Raw genomic sequence first — 18,857 nt, 5'->3', positions numbered from 1 at the left:
GAGGCAAATACTCAATGGAATGGAGCAATGGAAATTACTTACTAACTCTATAAATACACACATCTTGCATTTAAATTGCTCTAGCAGTTAAAAGACCATATAAGGAACATCTGCTTTTAAATTTAGTGTATATTGGACAGAAAGTCACTCATGAATTTAGTGTAATTTATTTCTCCCAATTAAGTTCCAATACACCTCATGAAATCTCATCAGAGAGCTTCACGAGATTGTTATTGCAAAAAATTTTTAAAGAGGTTGTGTCAGTGTTACAGGAAGCTACATATAACATATGAACATTTAGACTATGTTAATTGCCTTGTCAAAACTTAATTATACAATAAGGTTTAATGAGTTATTAGTGATTTCTCAACTACTCATACCTTTAATGACAAAGGCCTCTGCCAGCATGCGAAGTTGGTAGACAGGATGCTCGTGGCGGGTGAAATCATCGACACCTGCTCTGGCACACATGCCCTGGGCGTCCCTGTAGCGTCCCTGAACATAGTGCACTTTAGCCAGCAGTAGCAGAGCTTCATTCAGGTAGTGCGGCTACAGGGGAAGAGTCCAAAAATCACATGATTAATTACGATTAGGGCTGCACGATTTGGGGAAAACAATAACTGCAATTTAAAATTTGATTTTTAAAAAAATATATATACAGGTTTGCGGTGCTTGTTTGTATGGCTGCACAATTTGTCCAAAATATTGTGATTATATATCAATATGGCTACAAAATAATAATAATTATTATTATTGTACTACTACTACTACTACTGTAAATAAAAACAAAATAACAAATATTATTGTAATATTTTATTGTAAAATATTTTTTAAAAATAAAATAATAATAATTGTAAATAACTGTAAAATTACAATACTAATACTTAAGGCTGTCTTTATTACTTTATTTCAAACATTAAACCAAACTTTTATTTCAATGGAAAACCACAGGGAGCCCTTAAAGTCTTTTTTGTTGACAAGTGCATCATTACAAGCATGTGAAGATAGTTGGCGCACTCCCAAATGCATGATGAAGCAACCCAAATTCAGAGCAGATGCAGAGATGTGTTCATGTGGCGCAGCATTTCCTGTTAACCAAACCGTTCTGTGATGGTGAAAACACCATCATGAGCTACTAATGTGTAAATGAACAGAGGGCCGCATTTCACTCTGAAACACGCAGTGTATGTGTTTAATTAAATCGCAGCCTTTGTGATTTGATAATCGCACTGTTACATGTCATGTCTCTGTCTGCCCTTGTGACCTAGTTTCCCTGTTCTGTTAATTAGTTCATTTGATTCACCTGTGCCTTGTTTATTATCCTGTCACCTAGTTTAGTTCCTTTGTTAGTCCCTTGTATATATACCCTGTGTTTCTAGTCTTGTGTTGTCCGGTATCGTTTGTATTATGTTGGTGTATGTTCCATTGGATTCCTGTTTCTCCTCAAGTAAAGACTTATATTCATTCTATCTCCTCGTTGTATGCGTTGTATACCAGCAACCGTAACAGAATACCGGACCAAAACAGTTTTTGCGGCGATTTTCTTTTTGTTTGTTTTTTCCCCTTGTTTTTCCCATCACCATGGACCCTGCTGTTGCCCTTTTGTGCCTGGAGCAGAGGGACCGCTCCCTGGAATCCCACACCTTGGATTTTTTGGAGTTGGCGTGCCTCACTCACTATCCAGACCGCTCGCTCTGCGTGTTCTACATCTCCAGCCTTAGTGAGCGGTCCCGGGCACGCCTCCCAGGGAGCGGTCCTCAGAAGGACTTCGCCGCACTCGTGGAGTGGGTGCTGGTAAACAACAACTCTCCGTTTACCATCTGCCCCGCGGAGGATGACTTCGCCACCAGCCCCACTCCACTGCCAGAAGCCAGTCAGTCAACATCGACGAACGTCACAACGGAGATGTTTCACGAGCCCACCGCAGACCGAGGAGGCCAGCCCACCGCGATGGATGAGCCAGGACCGAGGAAAGGATCGGACCGTACCATCGCCCCGGAGCCAACCTCACAGCAAGGTTCTGACCAGGTGCGTGAGCCGGTAACATCATCTGACGTCGTGGGAGTGCTTGTGGAGCTCGAGGGCTGGGAGGAAAGCTCCGCCCACAACACCACCACAATGGAAACTATGACTGACACTGGCAAATATGCTGAGGAACTGAAAGATATTTTTACAGTTGATTTAATTGATTTTTTCGGAGAGGTGACTTCCCATTCCCCTGATTCTCCTGTTTTTAATGATTCTCCTGAGCCTCCAGAGGACCAATCTCCAGTGTTCTCCAGATCTCCGTCTCCTGAGTTCCCTGTCTGCCCACCCAGCCTCCCTCTCCCGCCTCCTCCGTCACCCAGTCTCACAGCCAGTTCCTCAGCCCCACCATCACCTCTGCCCTTCAGCTGCTCGACATCTCCCACATGCCAGGTGGGGATGTCGAGCATCTTCAGGTCCTCCACTACATCCACTCAAGAGGATCCCCTGCCTCCACTTCCAGCCTCCACGCCCCCTGCTCCACCTCGGCCCGTCGACACTTCGGCGTCACCCTGGCTCCTCCCTCCCTCGGCTCCACCGGACACCATCGGCCATACGGCTTCTCCGGGCTCCCTCGTCTTTCCGGCTCCGCCTTGGTCAGTCGTCCACCTGCCTGCACCTACGGCTCCGTCTGGCTCCTCCTTCCCTCCAGCTCCGCCTACATCCTCGGTCCCACCGGCTCAGCCTCTGCCCTCTGGATGTCCGCCTCCTCCTCGGACGCTCGTCGCCATGGCTCCTCCTCGGTCTCCAGGACCATCGGCTGCGCGTGGGCTCGTCGGCTCTTCAGTTACACCTGGGTCTCCAGCTGCATCTCCGTTGGTTGTCCCCAGGGTGTCGTCTGCCCCCAAGCCGACTCCACCATGGCTCCTCCCACCTGCGTCTCTACCCTGGGGCCTCGTCCTGGCTGGCTTCTGGGGTAACATCTGGCTCCTCCTGCTCCTGGCTTCCCCCTGGCTCCTCCCACCCTCCACTCCCCCTTGGACTGTCATTGCTGTTTTTCATGGACTCTTTTCTTTTGGTTGTTTGTGTTTTCTCCGGCCTCCTCCAGAACCCCCTCCCTCCCTCCTCTGGACTCTTACGCCGCGAGGACGCGCCTATCCGGGAGGGGGCGAAATGTTACATGTCATGTCTCTGTCTGCCCTTGTGACCTAGTTTCCCTGTTCTGTTAATTAGTTCATTTGATTCACCTGTGCCTTGTTTATTATCCTGTCACCTAGTTTAGTTCCTTTGTTAGTCCCTTGTGTATATATACCCTGTGTTTCTAGTCTTGTGTTGTCCGGTATCGTTTGTATTATGTTGGTGTATGTTCCATTGGATTCCTGTTTCTCCTCAAGTAAAGACTTATATTCATTCTATCTCCTCGTATGCGTTGTATACCAGCAACCGTAACACGCACTCAACCATATCATAATTTAGGCCCTACTGACAATCTAAACAGAGAATAAATGTATAGCAGTTTTTGTCAGAATTTTCTTCTAACAACTAGCCCAAAAAAAACGAAATTTAATCTCACCAAACTATGAATATCATCGCATTACATGATAAAATGTCAAACGATGCAGCATTAATTACTCTGCTAAGACACCTGTGTGAACTTGAGAACTGACATCATACATCGATGATCGTTGCCTGGTTTTCACAACAAAACTCGCCCAATTGTTACGCAAAACAAGACCAATCACGTTTCAGGGGCGGGGGGTTGGGGATTCCCCAGGGGGTAAAATCTGTGTTTTTGCCGGGGTTTTCCTTGTAAAATTCGCATTCCAGGAGCTAAATATCATGTTGTTTGGGGTTGCTTCACCCTGCGGACATGAAAAACAACCCACAGCAACAGTGTTAAAGTAGCCCAAATAAGTGGGAAAACCACAGACTTGGCAACACTGATGAACGATGATGACAGAGCTGCTATATAGCTTACTGAACTTTGTTTCATAATTGACAAATTTTGCAACATTGCACTGAACTTAATCAATATCAGCTGAATTGAGATGAATAAGGGCACTATTGTCTTCTGTGGAGCTGCTTATAGCTGAACTGAACTCACTATATAATTGATGAACTTTACACAGTTATTGAACTGAACTGACTTGAACTAAATAGTGCCACCATTGTCTTCTGTAGAGCTGCTTTGCAGCAGAATTTGAATTTATCTCATATTTGATGAATTTTGGATCACTAATCGTTATTTCCCTGTTTATCACTGTGAAGCTGCTTTGAGACAATCAGTACTGTATAAGGCAGTATATAACTAAAGGTTACTAGACTTGACTTGACATCCTCTCAAAATCAGCAAAACACCAGCTTATAATAATAATAATTGAAAAAAGGAAAATTTAAGTTTTAACAACAAAATAGTAGTGGCCTTGTTTGCAGAACGGCTTGATATTTTGTTATCAAATGGAACTCAATTAAAAACTGATGTACTTTTAGTGGTTCACAAAGCATAGAGATGCTTAACTGATGATAGACTTGAGAAACAGAGACTGTGCCAGACCTCCAGGAGTCCTCTGCAAAGGATGCCGTCAAGGTGAGCTTTGGCTCGGGCTAGTTTTGGCAGTGATTGTTCAGTCAGAGGCATAGAATTCTTCAGCAGGGTCATGTTCTCCAGCAGACATTCTTCCAGCAGAGCTTCAGCCAGCAGCAGTGTCCTGTAATCATCTACAGACAGAGAGAAAATCTGGGCAAAGGTCGAAGAAGAAAGACTAGAACATAGGGGTGTGAAGAGATCTTGTGCCACGAGATCTTGCGGCATTAAAACGACAATATTTCTCATCAAAGTGAAAAGCTTGCAATATCAGCATGACGGAGTTGAGTTTGTGTAAAAACTTTTACAGTGTTCTGTCTTTAACTGCATATGATAATTTATATTTAGAAAGAAAGAAATAATTTATATTTTAGAAATGAAATTACATTTATTACAAGATGATTAGTGAAGGGCTGTCAGGATTCCTCGATTAAATTCAGATTAAATTAAATACCGGAAGTGGTGCGCTCTATGTACGAGAATCCATGAAATGTATTATTAGATCGTTTTCTAAGGCTGCACGATATATTAAACCAATTTAAAAACATAATATAGCATAGCATAGTGTTATCATTTATAAACCTACACTAACACATGAGAATACATCAGTTATGTTTCTAAATATGCAAACTGTTGTTGAGATTTCAAAATAAAAGTTTAAATCCTCACTCTGAGTTTGTATGTTTTGATGTCCACATGTTCATAGGCTGTAGCATTTCTATCATAAACAAGTGGCCAAATATTAAAGATTAAGTGGACTTAAATTAAGTGTTGTTTGGGGAATATTATTAGACAAGGATTCGATCTGCTGTAAAGTGTAACAACAACAATCACCAGGCCATTGCCATCCTCAGCCATATGTTATAATACATAATGTACATAAGTTGATTGCTTATAATATTATGTATATTACATAATGTTTTTTAACAGTGTTGTTCAATAAAACTATAAAATTACTTGCTTTTGATACTTTATGTAAACCAATTAATAGTTTATTAGTTGGACGTATGATGAGTTGAATGTATGACAAAGTATGTCTGTGCCAAATACACTCCTTCAGGGTTCAGAAAGTTTTTCAAGTTTCCGTTTTTTTTTTTTTTGTTTTTTTTTTTGTATGGCCCTGTATGACATCATAAAGGGCAGAATTCTGTATATGGGCACTATATGGGCCCACGCACATCAACCAAAGCAAAATCAAGTGCTTTGTTTGGGTTACAAAGGTCATCAGCAGCGCTGTCCAGGACTTGCTTGTCATTTTGTTTTTACACCTCAACATCAGCAATATCACTAAAAAAGTGTTTTTGGTTGTGAGGGCAAGATAAGCTTCCCAAAGAACCCAGCGTTAAAGGTGCAATGTGTAAAATTTGGAAGGCTCTGTTGACAGAAATGCAATATAATATACATAACTATGTTTTCAGTGGTGTATAAAGACCTTAAATAATTAACCGTTTTAAAAGATTTTTATTACCTTAGAATGAGCCATTTATATCTACATACACTGTGGGTTCCCCCTCCATGTCAAGTTGTCATTATGCGCCAGCATGTTTCTACAGCAGCCCTAAACGGACAAACTGCTCTACAGAGCGTGTTTCCTCACTATGTTGTTCCTCCTCTAAATCGTTCGTGTTTTTAGAGGCAGCTTGCATCGTCACTATGTTGAATAAGCACGAATAAGAAGCAGTAGTAGTAGTCATCTGGTTTATTAGAAACAGAGACCGTTCTTTGTTAGAAGTAAGAAGAAACCTCATTGCTTGACTGACTAACATATTCTCTGCTGTCTCATACGATGACATCTTTGACTTGTGTGGGCCAGACGGCCATCATAGCTTCTCTTTTTTGCTTCGAAAGGGAGGGGTCAGGGTTGCCAGGTTTTCACAACAAAACCCGCCCGATTGCTACTTAAAACTAGCCCAATCACGTTTCATGGGGGATCCCACAGTAAAAATCATGTTCCGGGGGGTAAAACCCGCATTTTTGGCGGGTCTCCCCAGGTAAAGGTTGCATTCTGGGGGTAATATCACGTCATCACGTCAAATATCATGTTATTTGGGGTCGCTTTAACCCGCGGACATGAAAAACAACCCGCGGCAACAGTGTAAAAGTAGCCGAAAAACCGCGGACTGGGAGGGGTGAGCTGCCATTGGTTGCAGTTTGCAACCTCATCTCTAGATGCCGCTAAAATTTACACACTGCACCTTTAAGGGAATAGTGGATGTGGTTTGTTTTTCCAGGATAACAATGGAGTTGTGCAAGTGTTTTTGTTTGTTTCAGGCATTTCAGTGACAAATGTTTTAGAAATAAGGCCAAATGGAGCGTAAAAATGGAGCGGTCTCAGCGATAAAAGATCACGGTCATGAGTCGGAACTACATGCGGTAGGTAAAACTGCATCAAATATCTTGTTGGTAATCGGCACGCAAGTGCATATAATGTAAACAACACAATATAGTGAATCAAAAGTTATTCAGGGATAATATGATGATGTATTGTGTGTGTTGTGACTCTTTAGCTCTGCCTACGGCATGCCTCCAGGAGCTCGACTGTTTTCGGAACGAATCAATAAAGCTGTATCTATCTTTTATAAATCTGATAAAAGTAAAGTCTCTTCAGAGATATGAAGGATGCAATACTACTCTATAGGTACTCAAGATTAACATAAGGATTGGCAGAAACTATGTGTGTTATGTCTCCTTTAAACATAGTGTTTCTTAAAAATATTGTCTCGTCTCATTCTCGTGAACCCAGTATGGTCTATCATCTCGTCCCGGGAGCAAAGTGTATCATTACACCCTACTAAAACATTCTTGATGTTGGCTGATTATGGTAATGTATCTTCTTTGAGTTCTTTTAAGGGCAAAATCCTCACCAGCATCACGTCTAGAACAGTGTTTTGTTGAGAAATTACTTCATGTCATTTTTCATTCAACATTGGACCTTATCGCAATAGAATGGCATTCGCTGATAAACATGTCTAGATTTCATGCTGGTAATCTACAGCTGCATTCTGATCAGGTTTAGAGAGTTACGCATGTTTGTTTTAGCTGAAATACACAGTCCTTCAAGAAGGTGCTTCCAAAATATTCTCTTTGCCTTCATGCATATTTTGTATAAACACTGTGGATGAGGTGTTTCCTGTTTGGTTCAATCTGTCACTCCCCACTGAATCCACACTTGTGTTATATGTCAAGTTTATGTATGACATTTTCCTCAACAAAATATAAAGTAACTACAGTATATTACTTTGTAAAGTGAACAGAGTACTATGTTCTGTGGGTACCTTTTACTGACTGAGTGTGTTCCCCCACAGGGAAATTAGTGTCTGAGTGTTGCAGTGGCGAAACAAGACTTGCTCGGTCAGAGATCAGATTTGGACAGTGGTGGACACACCTCCTGGGAGTGTCATGTGTTAACTTCAAGATTACTGCTGTTGATTTAACAATGAACATGGCAGTTTAAGCAGCATGTTTACCTTTTATCATGCTATCCTTTGTGAAATGGAGACTGAGATCATAAAGCTAAAATCATAAAGAGAAAAATTCTTTGCATTTAAAATTTATCTTCTGCAAAACACAAATTTAGTAATAGTAATGTTGTGAAATATTATTAGAATTTAAAATAACCGTTTCTAATTTAAAATATGTTTCAAAATGTAATTTATTCTTGTGATGGCCTAATCTCCAGTGTTCAGTGTCACGTGATCCTTCAGAAGTCATTTTAACATGCTGATTTGGTTGTTAAAAAAAAAAAAAAAAAAAATTTCATATTATTATCAATGTTGAAAACAGTTTTTGTGGAAACTGGGATACATTTTTTCAGAAAGTTCAAAAGAACAGTATTTTTTTACAAAAAGAAATCTTTTGTAACATATTAATATCTTAAAGGTCTGTCACTTTTGATCAATTTAATGTGTCTTTGATGAATAAATGTATTAATTCCTCTCAAAAACAAAAATCTTATATTGACAGTATGAAAAAAGACATGCGTCTAATTAGTTTATCATGACACAGCCTGATGATGAACTGCATCAACTGGGCTTTTGAAGCGTGCAACTGGTGGACACTCTGCTATCCCATAATCTTCAAAATTCAATAAATAGCAAGGAAGTGTGAGTCAGGCATGTTATTTTCAAGTGCAAGTGGTACAGGTGCACTTATAATTAAATTGTAGGCTACTTGTTTAAAGGGATATTTCACCCAATGAATTGAAAATGAATCATCATTTACTCATCCTCAACTTCCAAACCTGTATGAATTTTTTTCTTCTGCTGCACACAAAATAAGGTTTATTTTGTAGAATATGGGTAACCACACTGACTATTGGACCCCTCAACGCTGACTCTTTGGTGACCCATATTCTTTAAAATATGGTCTTTTGTGTTCAGCAGAAGAAAGAAATTCATATAGGTTTTGAACAACTAGAGGGTGAGTAAATGACAGAATTTTCATTTTTGGCTGAACTATCCCTTTAACAACACCAGAATGAATTATCACTCTAAAAAAATGGTGCTATATAGTACTAAAAGTGGTTCTTTGGCTCGTAATCAGAGGGGAACCACTTTAAGTGCTGTATAGATCCAAATCTTGGTGCTTCAGTGGTTCTTCAGCGGTTCTTCACTGGTTCTTTGGCACCACTACCGTATACAGAATCTGTTAAGCCCCTGTATGGTTCTTCAGCGGTTCTTTGGGGTGGTTAAGGTGAACCTGTTAAGCCTCTTTAAAGGTTCTTTACAAGCCAAAGAAATACTGTTGGTGCTGTTTAGCACCATTTGTGTTGATATGTGAATGTGATATGGCACCTCTTTTGGGTTCTAGATAGCACCATTTGACAAAGATATGGTGCTACATAGCACCAAAAGTGGATCCCCTATGTGCCAAGAACCACTTTTAGTGCTATGTAACGCTTTTTTTAGAATGTATTTTCAAGGTTGTTGTTAGTACATCTTAGGTCAAAGAACATCTGTGTCAAAGGAAAATGCCAACAGTAGTTTCTCTGGGAAGGTATTTATAGCCTGCTACTATACAACTAGGATGATATCAGCTAAATTGGGCCAGTTTTTGGTAAATCGCTTGGGACAATAATACAATAAAATATATGCCTTTTCCATGTGTTTTTATGATTAATAATGACTGATTATGAATCAAACTAATTCAGAATCAAATGTAAACATCCAAATAAATACAATACTTGCGCGATTAGACATGCTGCATGACGAACACTTTGTAAAGATCCATTTTGAGGGTTATATTAGCTGTGTGAACTGTGTTTATGCTGTTTAAGGCAAGTGCGAGAGCATGAGAATTAAAGGGGCCGCAACCTATATATTGGTGCATAGTTAATGATGCCCCAAAATAGGCAGTTAAAAAAATTAATTAAAAAAAATCTATGGGGTATTTTGAGCTGAAACTTCACAGACACATTCAGGGGAAACCTTAGACTTATATTATATTACATTTTTAAAAAGACGTTCTAGGGCACCTTTAATTTTAAAACACAATTGCTTACACTGCCACATAACATTTAAACTGCATTAAACAAACATATTCATATGTGTCATAAACAAAATAAAAAATAAAAAAAAACACATTTTGGGTGCAAACCCACATATTCAAATGTGCAATTAAAAAAGTCAATTTTGGAACAGCATAGATCAGTGAACTGATGTCAGTGGTGTGTGTGTGCAAATACAAAAATTCACATTCAAAATTGATAACAGATATTCACATTCAAAATTGAAAACTGATATCACTAGTGCGTGTGTGTGTTGAAAACGTTTTTCAAACACAGTCTTTGCAAATGAAACCATCGTCATCACAGATACCATTCTCGTGTGTGTGTGTGTGTGTGTGTGTGTGTGTGTGTGTGTTTGTGTGTGTGCGTGTGTATGTAAACACACACAGACACAACCTCACACACACACACATGTGTGTGATTGGGAACTTGAACAATAAGAGTCGGAAAAACTTCCATAGACAAATCAAAATTAAAACCTGCGGCTCGTGACGACACATTGATGTCCTAAGACACGAAACGATCGGTTTGTGCGAGAAACCGAACAGTATTTATATAATTTTTTACCTCTAATACACCACTATGTCCAACTTCGTTCAGACAACGGAAGTGATGTCTCGCGCTCATTGAAGTATATGGGCGAGACATCACTTCCGTCAACAGAACGCGTTTTTTGACCTCACTAACAGGAAGCTGAACGAAGTTGGACATAGTGGTGTATTAGAGGTAAAAAATATATAAATAATGTTTGGTTTCTTGCACAAACCGATCGTTTCGTCTCTTAGGACATTAATGTGTCGTCACGAGCCGCAGGTTTTAATTTTGATTTGTCTAAGCAAGTTTTATGTACTGTTATAGTTGAAGTTCCCATCCACTGCTATTATTTGACTGACAGAGGGCAGCGGTTGCAGTTAAAAATCATAATTTGCGTTCGACTGAAGAAAAAAAGTCACCTACATCTTGGATGCACTGGGGGTAAGCAGATAAACATCAAATTTTCATTTTTGGGTGAACTATCCCTTTAAGCTAAATTGGGCCGCAAGGAAAAACATCACTTTTCCAAAAAATATGTTCATATACCAAACTAACAGCATTATTTCTGATGGATGCCATCAAGACAGATATTATGCATAGTTTTTTTATGTGCATGTTTGTTTTTTTATAGATTTATCATCCTTATAATAGTTTAGTTAGATTTGGTATGCCAGGCTACTTACCATGCAGCTTTGTGGTGCAGTCTTGACCTGCGTCTCAATCAGCTCCCTAGTTCCCTAGGTTGTGAATCGGTATATCATGAAAGTGAATGTGGCTGATTCCCTGATCAGTGCCCTGACTACTGAACTAGGGAGCTGATTGAGACACAGGGTTGATTTGAATTATTGCCCTGACCACCATAGCAACCATAAACCAATCAAATCACCTGTTACTTGTCAAGCACAGTTATGGCAACAGTTTGAAATCCTTTGCAGTCATTGGCTCTAAATTCCAGAGCGGCTGGGACCTCCAAACCTTAAATGGCCCATTTTACCTGATATCAAACTACAGCACATCAACATAATGGTGGAAAAATAAATCAAATTCAGTACATACCCTAAGTAATTGTATCAAGTGAGTTTCACCATTTGAACTTTCATTGACAGCCTATGTCATTTATGTCACCAGAAATGACCAACAATCACTGCAAATAAATGTACAATATAAAAATATAATAATACAAATATAATATAGTAATAATAATACAGGTTTGGATGAATGATGGTGAGTAATTTATGACACTATCACTTTAAGTCAAGCAGCCTCTACCTGTATTAACTAAAGGGTGTGTGCAACGCATGCATTTACATCTCTGATTCACATGAGTAACTGGCGTTATACACACTCTCTCTCTCTCTCTCTCTCTCTCTCTCTCTCGCTTTCTGAAATTAAAAAGTGCACTGACAAATTAAATCTAAACCTAAAACAGACGTCTCAAAAAGTGCATGTGAGTTTCTGTGACTGATATCAGAGCACACTAGTAAACACGGGCAGAGTTTAACAGAAAGGTGCAAAGTTCATGCGGAACAAGACACACACTCATCACTGTTGGCTCTCTTCTATTCTATTGTGGCACGCGCACTTACCATCGTCATGCAGGCGCGCAGCAGTGAGCTGCTCCACTAAAGACGGTATTTTATCCCACTGACACTCCGCACGGCAGCGCTCGACCTCCGCCTCTAAGCGGTACTGAGAGAAGGAGAGCCGCGATGACATCCCGCCTGCGTCTCTGTGACCGCGCTCCACCGACACCAGAGGAGTGACTGCCGACTGTCAACGAGAAACTCACTGAGCATGTGCAAACAAACATTAGAAGGCTTTGCCCATTTCAGTGACTGAAGAATATTGATTATTCCCGTTAATAATTCAATAAAAGTTAAAACATTACTATTCCTCTTTATTGTTGCATGTTTTCGAGTTTTCCTGCCAAGTTGCACTTGCACCGACCGTTGTAAAAAAACAAACAAAAAATCTCACCAGCCTCTCTTTACATTAGACAGTAGCCTATTTGAAAGAAATCTAAGAACATCGTGATGTCGTTATATGTAACATCATTCAGGCATCATTCAAGCATTTTATGATAGAATTGTAACGACAGAGCTAAAATGCATGGAACATTTTGAAAATTTTGATTTCCCTGATCTACATAATGTACATTTTAATTGGATAAAAATGTTATAACAATAGTTTTAAAACCATGTCAGTGGACAGGAACATTGTTTGTCAAACAGATAATATTCTTAAACCTGATTATCAGGTTAAATGTTGCATGATCTACAGTGCAAATTAGATAGGCTACAGAGGAGAGGAGGCTTTATGTTTATTGTTATTGATACTGGTGAAATATCAGCAGAACGCCTCTTGTTCAAACTGTTGTAGGCTATGTACAAATATATTTACAATAACACTATGGCGATAGCTAGATGTTTGTGTCGTTGTTAAATTTCTACTGTGGTAATTTAGAACACATTGTAATGATGCTAACCCCAGACCAGAGTGGGCAATACCTGCTCTTCCACTCTCATCTCCATCACCTTCTCTCTTTCTCTCAGCTTATCTTGCCCTGTATCTCTTCCATTTCAAATATTAGCTTTGAATGACGACAGTCTTTTCATTTTCGTCAGTGTCAGTGAAAAAACAGTAAACATGGGGTCGTTCAGAACTGTCAGACAGGTGATATCCTATTTATGTTTTATGAATCGTTTTCTTAGACAAGTGAATTGATACCGAGAAATGAAGGCTACCGAGAAAGCTATATAGGTAACTAAGTTTATTCAATTAATTTACAGCATGCACACATTCTTAAAGGGTTAGTTCACCCAAAAATGAAAATTCAGTCATTAATTACTCACCCTCATGTCGTTCCACACCCTTAAGACCTTCGTTCATCTTCAGAACACAAATTAAGATATATTTTGATAAAATGCAATGGCTCAGTGAGGCCTGCGTTGCCAGCAAGATCATTTCCTTTTTCAATGCCCAGAAAGGTACTAAAAACATATTTGAAACAGTTCATGTGACTACAGTGGTTCAACCTTAATATTACAAAGCGACGAGAGCACTTTTTGTGTGCCAAAAAAATAAAATAATAACTCAATACCTAGTGATGGGCGATTTTTAAAACATTGCTTCATGAAGCTTCGAAGCTTTACGAATCTTTTGTTTCAAATCAGTGGTTCGGAGCAGCGAAGTCAAGTTATTTCAGTAAACGAGGATTCGTTATGTGCATTTCGAAAATTCAATAGTTCACGTGACTTTGGCAGTTTGATACACGCTCCGAACCACTGATTTGAACCAAAAGATTTGTAAAGCTACGAAGCTTCATGAAGCAGTGTTTTGAAATCGCCCATCACTAGATGTTGTTGAATAAAGTCACTATTTTGTTTTTTTGGCATACAAAAAGTATTCTCGTTGCTCTTTTAATATTAAGGTTGAACCACTGTAGGCACAACTGTTTTAAATATGTTTTTAGTAGCTTTCTGGGCATTGAAAAAGGAAATGATCTTGCTGACAATGCAGGCCTCACTGAGCCATCGGATTTTATCAAAAATATCTAAATTTGTGTTCTGAAGATGAACGAAGGGTTTTTAGGTGAACTAACTTTTAAAAAAACATCTGCAATTCAGAAACTACCTGCTACTGCACTCGCATTCACGTTAAGTAGTCTCGTTGACAAGTTTGGGTAAGTAAAGGCAAAACACACAAGATATAGTAGATAGATGGTGATATCGCTTCTTTATAGCAGAAATAAACTGCTGCAGAAAAAGTTAGGTACCATGTAAAATGTAATTTGTAATTGCATTACTCATCACAAATGTACTGGAGTAAAAAGTACATTTACTTGTTCAAAAATCAATGTAATGTAAGTAATCAAGTAGAGAGTAAAAGTTGCTAATATATTTGATACTCTGCAAAGTAGCCAAAAACTACTTAAGTACAATAACTACATTTACTCGAATACTTTACACCACTGGGTACACTCCTCACAAAAATTTAAATGTGTATGAATTTTTTTTTCTTCATATGAATGTATACAGTACAGAGAATTTTAGAAAAATAACCCTTCTCTGTGAGTCCATATAATGCAGTGTTTCTCACCTGGTGGGTCGCGACGCAAAAGTGTGTAGCAAGACTGTTTTGAGTAATTTGTGGAGTGTGTAGAAACAACAACAATAAAAACTAATTCTAAATGTTTTTTCTGATGCAAGACTTTTATTTTGAAAGACGCGTGAATGCTGTTGAAGTAAAAAGTGCCTGAGAAAAATGTGTTGTCCTGATTCAGTATCTGCTGTCAGGCCATAAGATGTTGGCAAGCTATTCTAACATTATTTTCGTAACTTGTTATGAAATTAAAAGTCTCTCTCACTTCAGAAAAACAACTCCCCCGTCCTGTCATGCACGAGACGCTGCAAAAGATGCAAAATGCGAGCGCAATGGTCAAACACGGCCGTCTAGCGCATGGAAAAAAGAATAGAAAATTAGCAAAGTGGAATGGAAAAACGCCTTGTTTATGGAAAACCCCTTGTGCACGTAGTGCACACTCTTCATGTCATAGTTATGTTGCCAATTAGTAAGTCATGAAATTACCAAAAACTACCAATAAATTATGTAACTGGTTCATTAGTGATATTCTTACGATTAAAGTAGGATGGTACTTGTGTATTTGAGAAATAAATAAGCTTGTTTTCAGTTCCTAAAAATGTAATGACCATGGTTACATTTATTACATTTCCATGAAATGAAAAGGTGGGTCCTATGGTTAAACCAGTTGAGAACCACTGGACAAGTGTGCGGGACATCCAAACCACACAAAGCGAACACAATAGTAGGCCTAATCCACAACCCCATGAATCAATGTCTTCTAAAGTGAAATGATAGGTTGTGTGTGCACATGATTTTGTGATTTATGAGGACACAAATTTGTATAATGACATGGATATTACACTGGTATAACGACGTAAACGTGAAATATGAGGACATTTCATGAGTCCTCATACTTAAAATAGCTTCAAAAACGTACTAAACAGTGTTTTATTAAAAATGTAAAAATGCAGAATGTTTTCTGCGATGGTTTAGGTCGGTGGTAGGGATAGTGTAGGGGGATAGAATGTACATTTTGTATAAAAACCATGACGCCTATGGGATGTCCTTACTTTGATAGCAATACAAACCTGTGTGTGTGTGTGTGAGAGAGAGAGAGAGAGAGAGAGAGAGAGAGAGAGAGAGAGAGAGAGAGAAATACTAATGTTTTAAACTTTTATGCCTATAGACCTACATTTGGGACGGCATGAGGGACTTTTTGGGTGGAGTATCCCTTTAATCATTGTCTGTATTCACCCGAACTGATTTGCTGAATCAAAATGTGGATGGCGACCGCAAGCCAATGGATAGCTCATAGCTCTTACAAAGAAAATACAATGCCTTTAAAAACATCTTAAACCAGCCTACGCTTGTTTACTGGTCTTAGCTGCTTTAGGCTAGTCTAGGGCAAAAATATCAAGAGATTGATTAAAGCAGATTTAAAATTTGCCATCACTCCTGCAATCAAGCAGCAGCGTTAACTATTTTTTTCTGTAATTAAATATCAAGGTAATATAACACAAAGTATAGCACTGTACATATATAGGCCATTATATTTTAATGAAAATATGAAAACTTTACTAGATTTGCATCTATGTTGATAATGTTGATAACTATGGAAATGTGTTATCACTGTTGGTGAAAAGGGTCCACTGTATGAACAAAAATAAATAAATAATAAAAATAACTGAGACATTCTTAAAATATCTTACAGTCACAACAACAATATGAGGGTGAGATGATAAAAGTATGATGAAAGAATTTTCATTTTGGGGTAAACTAACCCTTCAAGCTGGTATGACCAACTGGCAGCTGATTAAATGATAAGAACCATCTTGTACCACAATATTCTAAATCACAGTTATGATGATAAAATGTCATACAGACTTAAAAAGAAAGAAGACACATTAAAGTAACATTTTCTGACAGTGTAATAATAGCCTTTGTGCATATAAAGACAGCAAGCACCATTTACTGGGCCGAAACATCATGTGGGCCAATGTGTTAAGACTCTGTTCAGACCATAAATGTAGTTTAACCGGTCTTCTTTCTGAAGCAAAGCCTTGTCCTTGACAACTATGTCCCATTTCCCTGAAATCCCTTCACTGCTACATGACTAAATCTATTTAACCGATTAAATCTTGTTAACTATTTGCAGGGCTTGTTGTAATTGAATTAGGCCTATCAGATCAAGAGAGGAAGCTGCTTCCATCATATAGTCTGGAATGAATCAACGGCTGCTTACGAAAACACATATAAGCTCGAGTAGGTACTTATGTCAAATATGTAATTACTTCACGACCACTAAAAAAGTATGTTCAATATAGTATGAGCGTGTGTAGTATGACTGTAATCCAGACGTAATAGATTTGCCATGCTGTCATAATCACGTGACCTCCCGGTGTCAGTTGCACCACTTCACTGCCATTGACAAATCCTCTCCAATGGCCTCATAGGATAGTAAAGTGTCCATCATATGCACACTTCAGAATCTCACCGGAAATAGTAGGTCATCCAGGTACTTTTTGCCTGGTCTTTTATAGTGAATTCAGACATACTTATTTTGTCATATACTGTTTTTCGTCCACTATATAGCCTAGTAGGAAAGCATGCGATTTCGGATGTAGCCCAAGTCATGTGTCTGTTTAGATGAAAATACTCACTAATTTGATGCAAAGCACCTGCCACAGAATGCAAATGTCAATAAAATGAGACACCTGTCCTCCTGACCCTACGAGACATGGTGGCGCCATCTAGCGGGCAACTTAAACTGCTTGACAGCTATGATTGATCGATACATGTACATCCACAATATGCTAGTTTGGAGGTTAAATATGCCTGATATATCTACAACTTTTAAGTTTAAAGAATTTATCTTTGGGGAAAACATATCAGAAATGACCGACGTCAGCACATTCTAGCATGCAAAATGATTGACAGACGAAGAGCGTTTCTGAATGGCTAAAAAATGCTGGGTTAAAAACAACCCAAGTTGGGTTAAATATGGACAAACCCAGCAGGTTGGGTTAAAGGGCATCTATTATGCCCTCTTTCACAAGATGTAATATAAATCTCTGGTCTGTTCAAGTTTCAATTTAAAATACCCCACAAATTTGCCCCTATTTGGGGGTGAGCAAAAACATGCCTTTTACTATATTGCTATATTGCTGGCTAAAATAATAAATCCAAAAAAATGGCTGGGTGAAAACAACCCAATCCCTGGGTTTGTCCATATTTAACCCAGCATTTTTTAGAGTAGCCTACTCTTTGACTTTTTTCTCGTTTGTTTTGTTTTTATAGAGCCTGATGAAACAGCTGTGATATGTTTGATATGTATTGTGAATTGATTAAGTGGTATCTTGTGGGTGGTATAGATACCACTAATGTGTGGTATTAAAAAAAAAAAAAAAACATTTAAAGTCAGCAATTTTAAGTAGGCTAGGTTAGTTTATAAAATAGACTAATTTACAGCTATCAAAATAACAATAAAAACTAATAATAAAATAATTATTAATAGACTGCCAATAATATATCCATCAAAATCAACATACAACATTCAAAGTACTATGGTTGCTAGGAAATATCACGCATGACTACTGGCTATTCTACGCCACCAAGAATGCAATATACCGAACCTCCAGCTGTCGGAAAATAGATTTGGCCCTCTCATTTTCTTTGTAGAGGTTTGCCATGCAGTTGACCGTGGTGGTTGATTAACTAGGCACAAAATCATCATCATTATCACTGACAGGTATAGGTGCTCTCATTCATTCCTCAGCTTTGCTGCAGACAGTGTGGATTATTTACTGTCCAGTGCCCTAGACGCGCCCTTAATGCGTGACGCTATACTCAAATCCAATCAGCGTGCAGCTGTCGTGTCCTGTGTAAAAAGAAAAAAAAAAATTCTGCATAATTTCAAATTTATTATTCCTGATATATATTTAAATGTGAGAATGCAATCATTGGGTTAAATATTATGTAATAAAGACTTGTCAAATTATAAAATTAAATAAAATTCTCAATCAGCGTGATCTTTTCTTTATATATCTTTGAAATTCTGCTTTGTAGGTTGTAAAAAAAAAAAATTAAAAAAGATTTAAAGGTTTAAAAAAAGATTTTTATGACTAATCTGATTTAGCTTTGGCTAAATATGTTATACATAAATATAAGAACACGTCGCATTTTAAC

The 18,857-nt window shown here is 38.5% G+C and overlaps 1 protein-coding gene across 5 annotated transcripts in view; it reads right to left on the bottom strand.

Moving 5' to 3' along the window:
• ttc7a (tetratricopeptide repeat domain 7A) overlaps nucleotides 1-12,364 on the bottom strand; it is a 69,145-nt gene extending 56,781 nt beyond the window's left edge. For 4 of the 5 annotated variants that reach the window (XR_010895255.1, XM_067386997.1, XM_067387000.1 and 1 more), the window contains exons 1-3: nucleotides 12,176-12,364; nucleotides 4,520-4,683; nucleotides 381-549 (exon numbers count right to left, since the gene is read on the bottom strand). Coding sequence is in view for 4 of the 5 variants with exons in the window: in XM_067386997.1 (XP_067243098.1) it covers nucleotides 381-549; nucleotides 4,520-4,683; nucleotides 12,176-12,305 (463 nt within the window). In the remaining variant the exon portion in view is untranslated. Of the gene's footprint in view, nucleotides 1-380; nucleotides 550-4,519; nucleotides 4,703-12,175 lie in introns of all 5 variants that reach the window. The other variant, XM_067386998.1, reaches the window with a different exon arrangement.
• Nucleotides 12,365-18,857: the final 6,493 nt, after the last annotated feature.

The sequence above is a fragment of the Chanodichthys erythropterus genome, chromosome 5, assembly GCF_024489055.1.
Source record: "Chanodichthys erythropterus isolate Z2021 chromosome 5, ASM2448905v1, whole genome shotgun sequence".
Classification (NCBI taxonomy): domain Eukaryota; kingdom Metazoa; phylum Chordata; class Actinopteri; order Cypriniformes; family Xenocyprididae; genus Chanodichthys; species Chanodichthys erythropterus.
The sequence above is the reverse complement of the archived record's forward strand: the minus strand, read 5'-3'. Positions and strand labels throughout refer to the sequence as shown.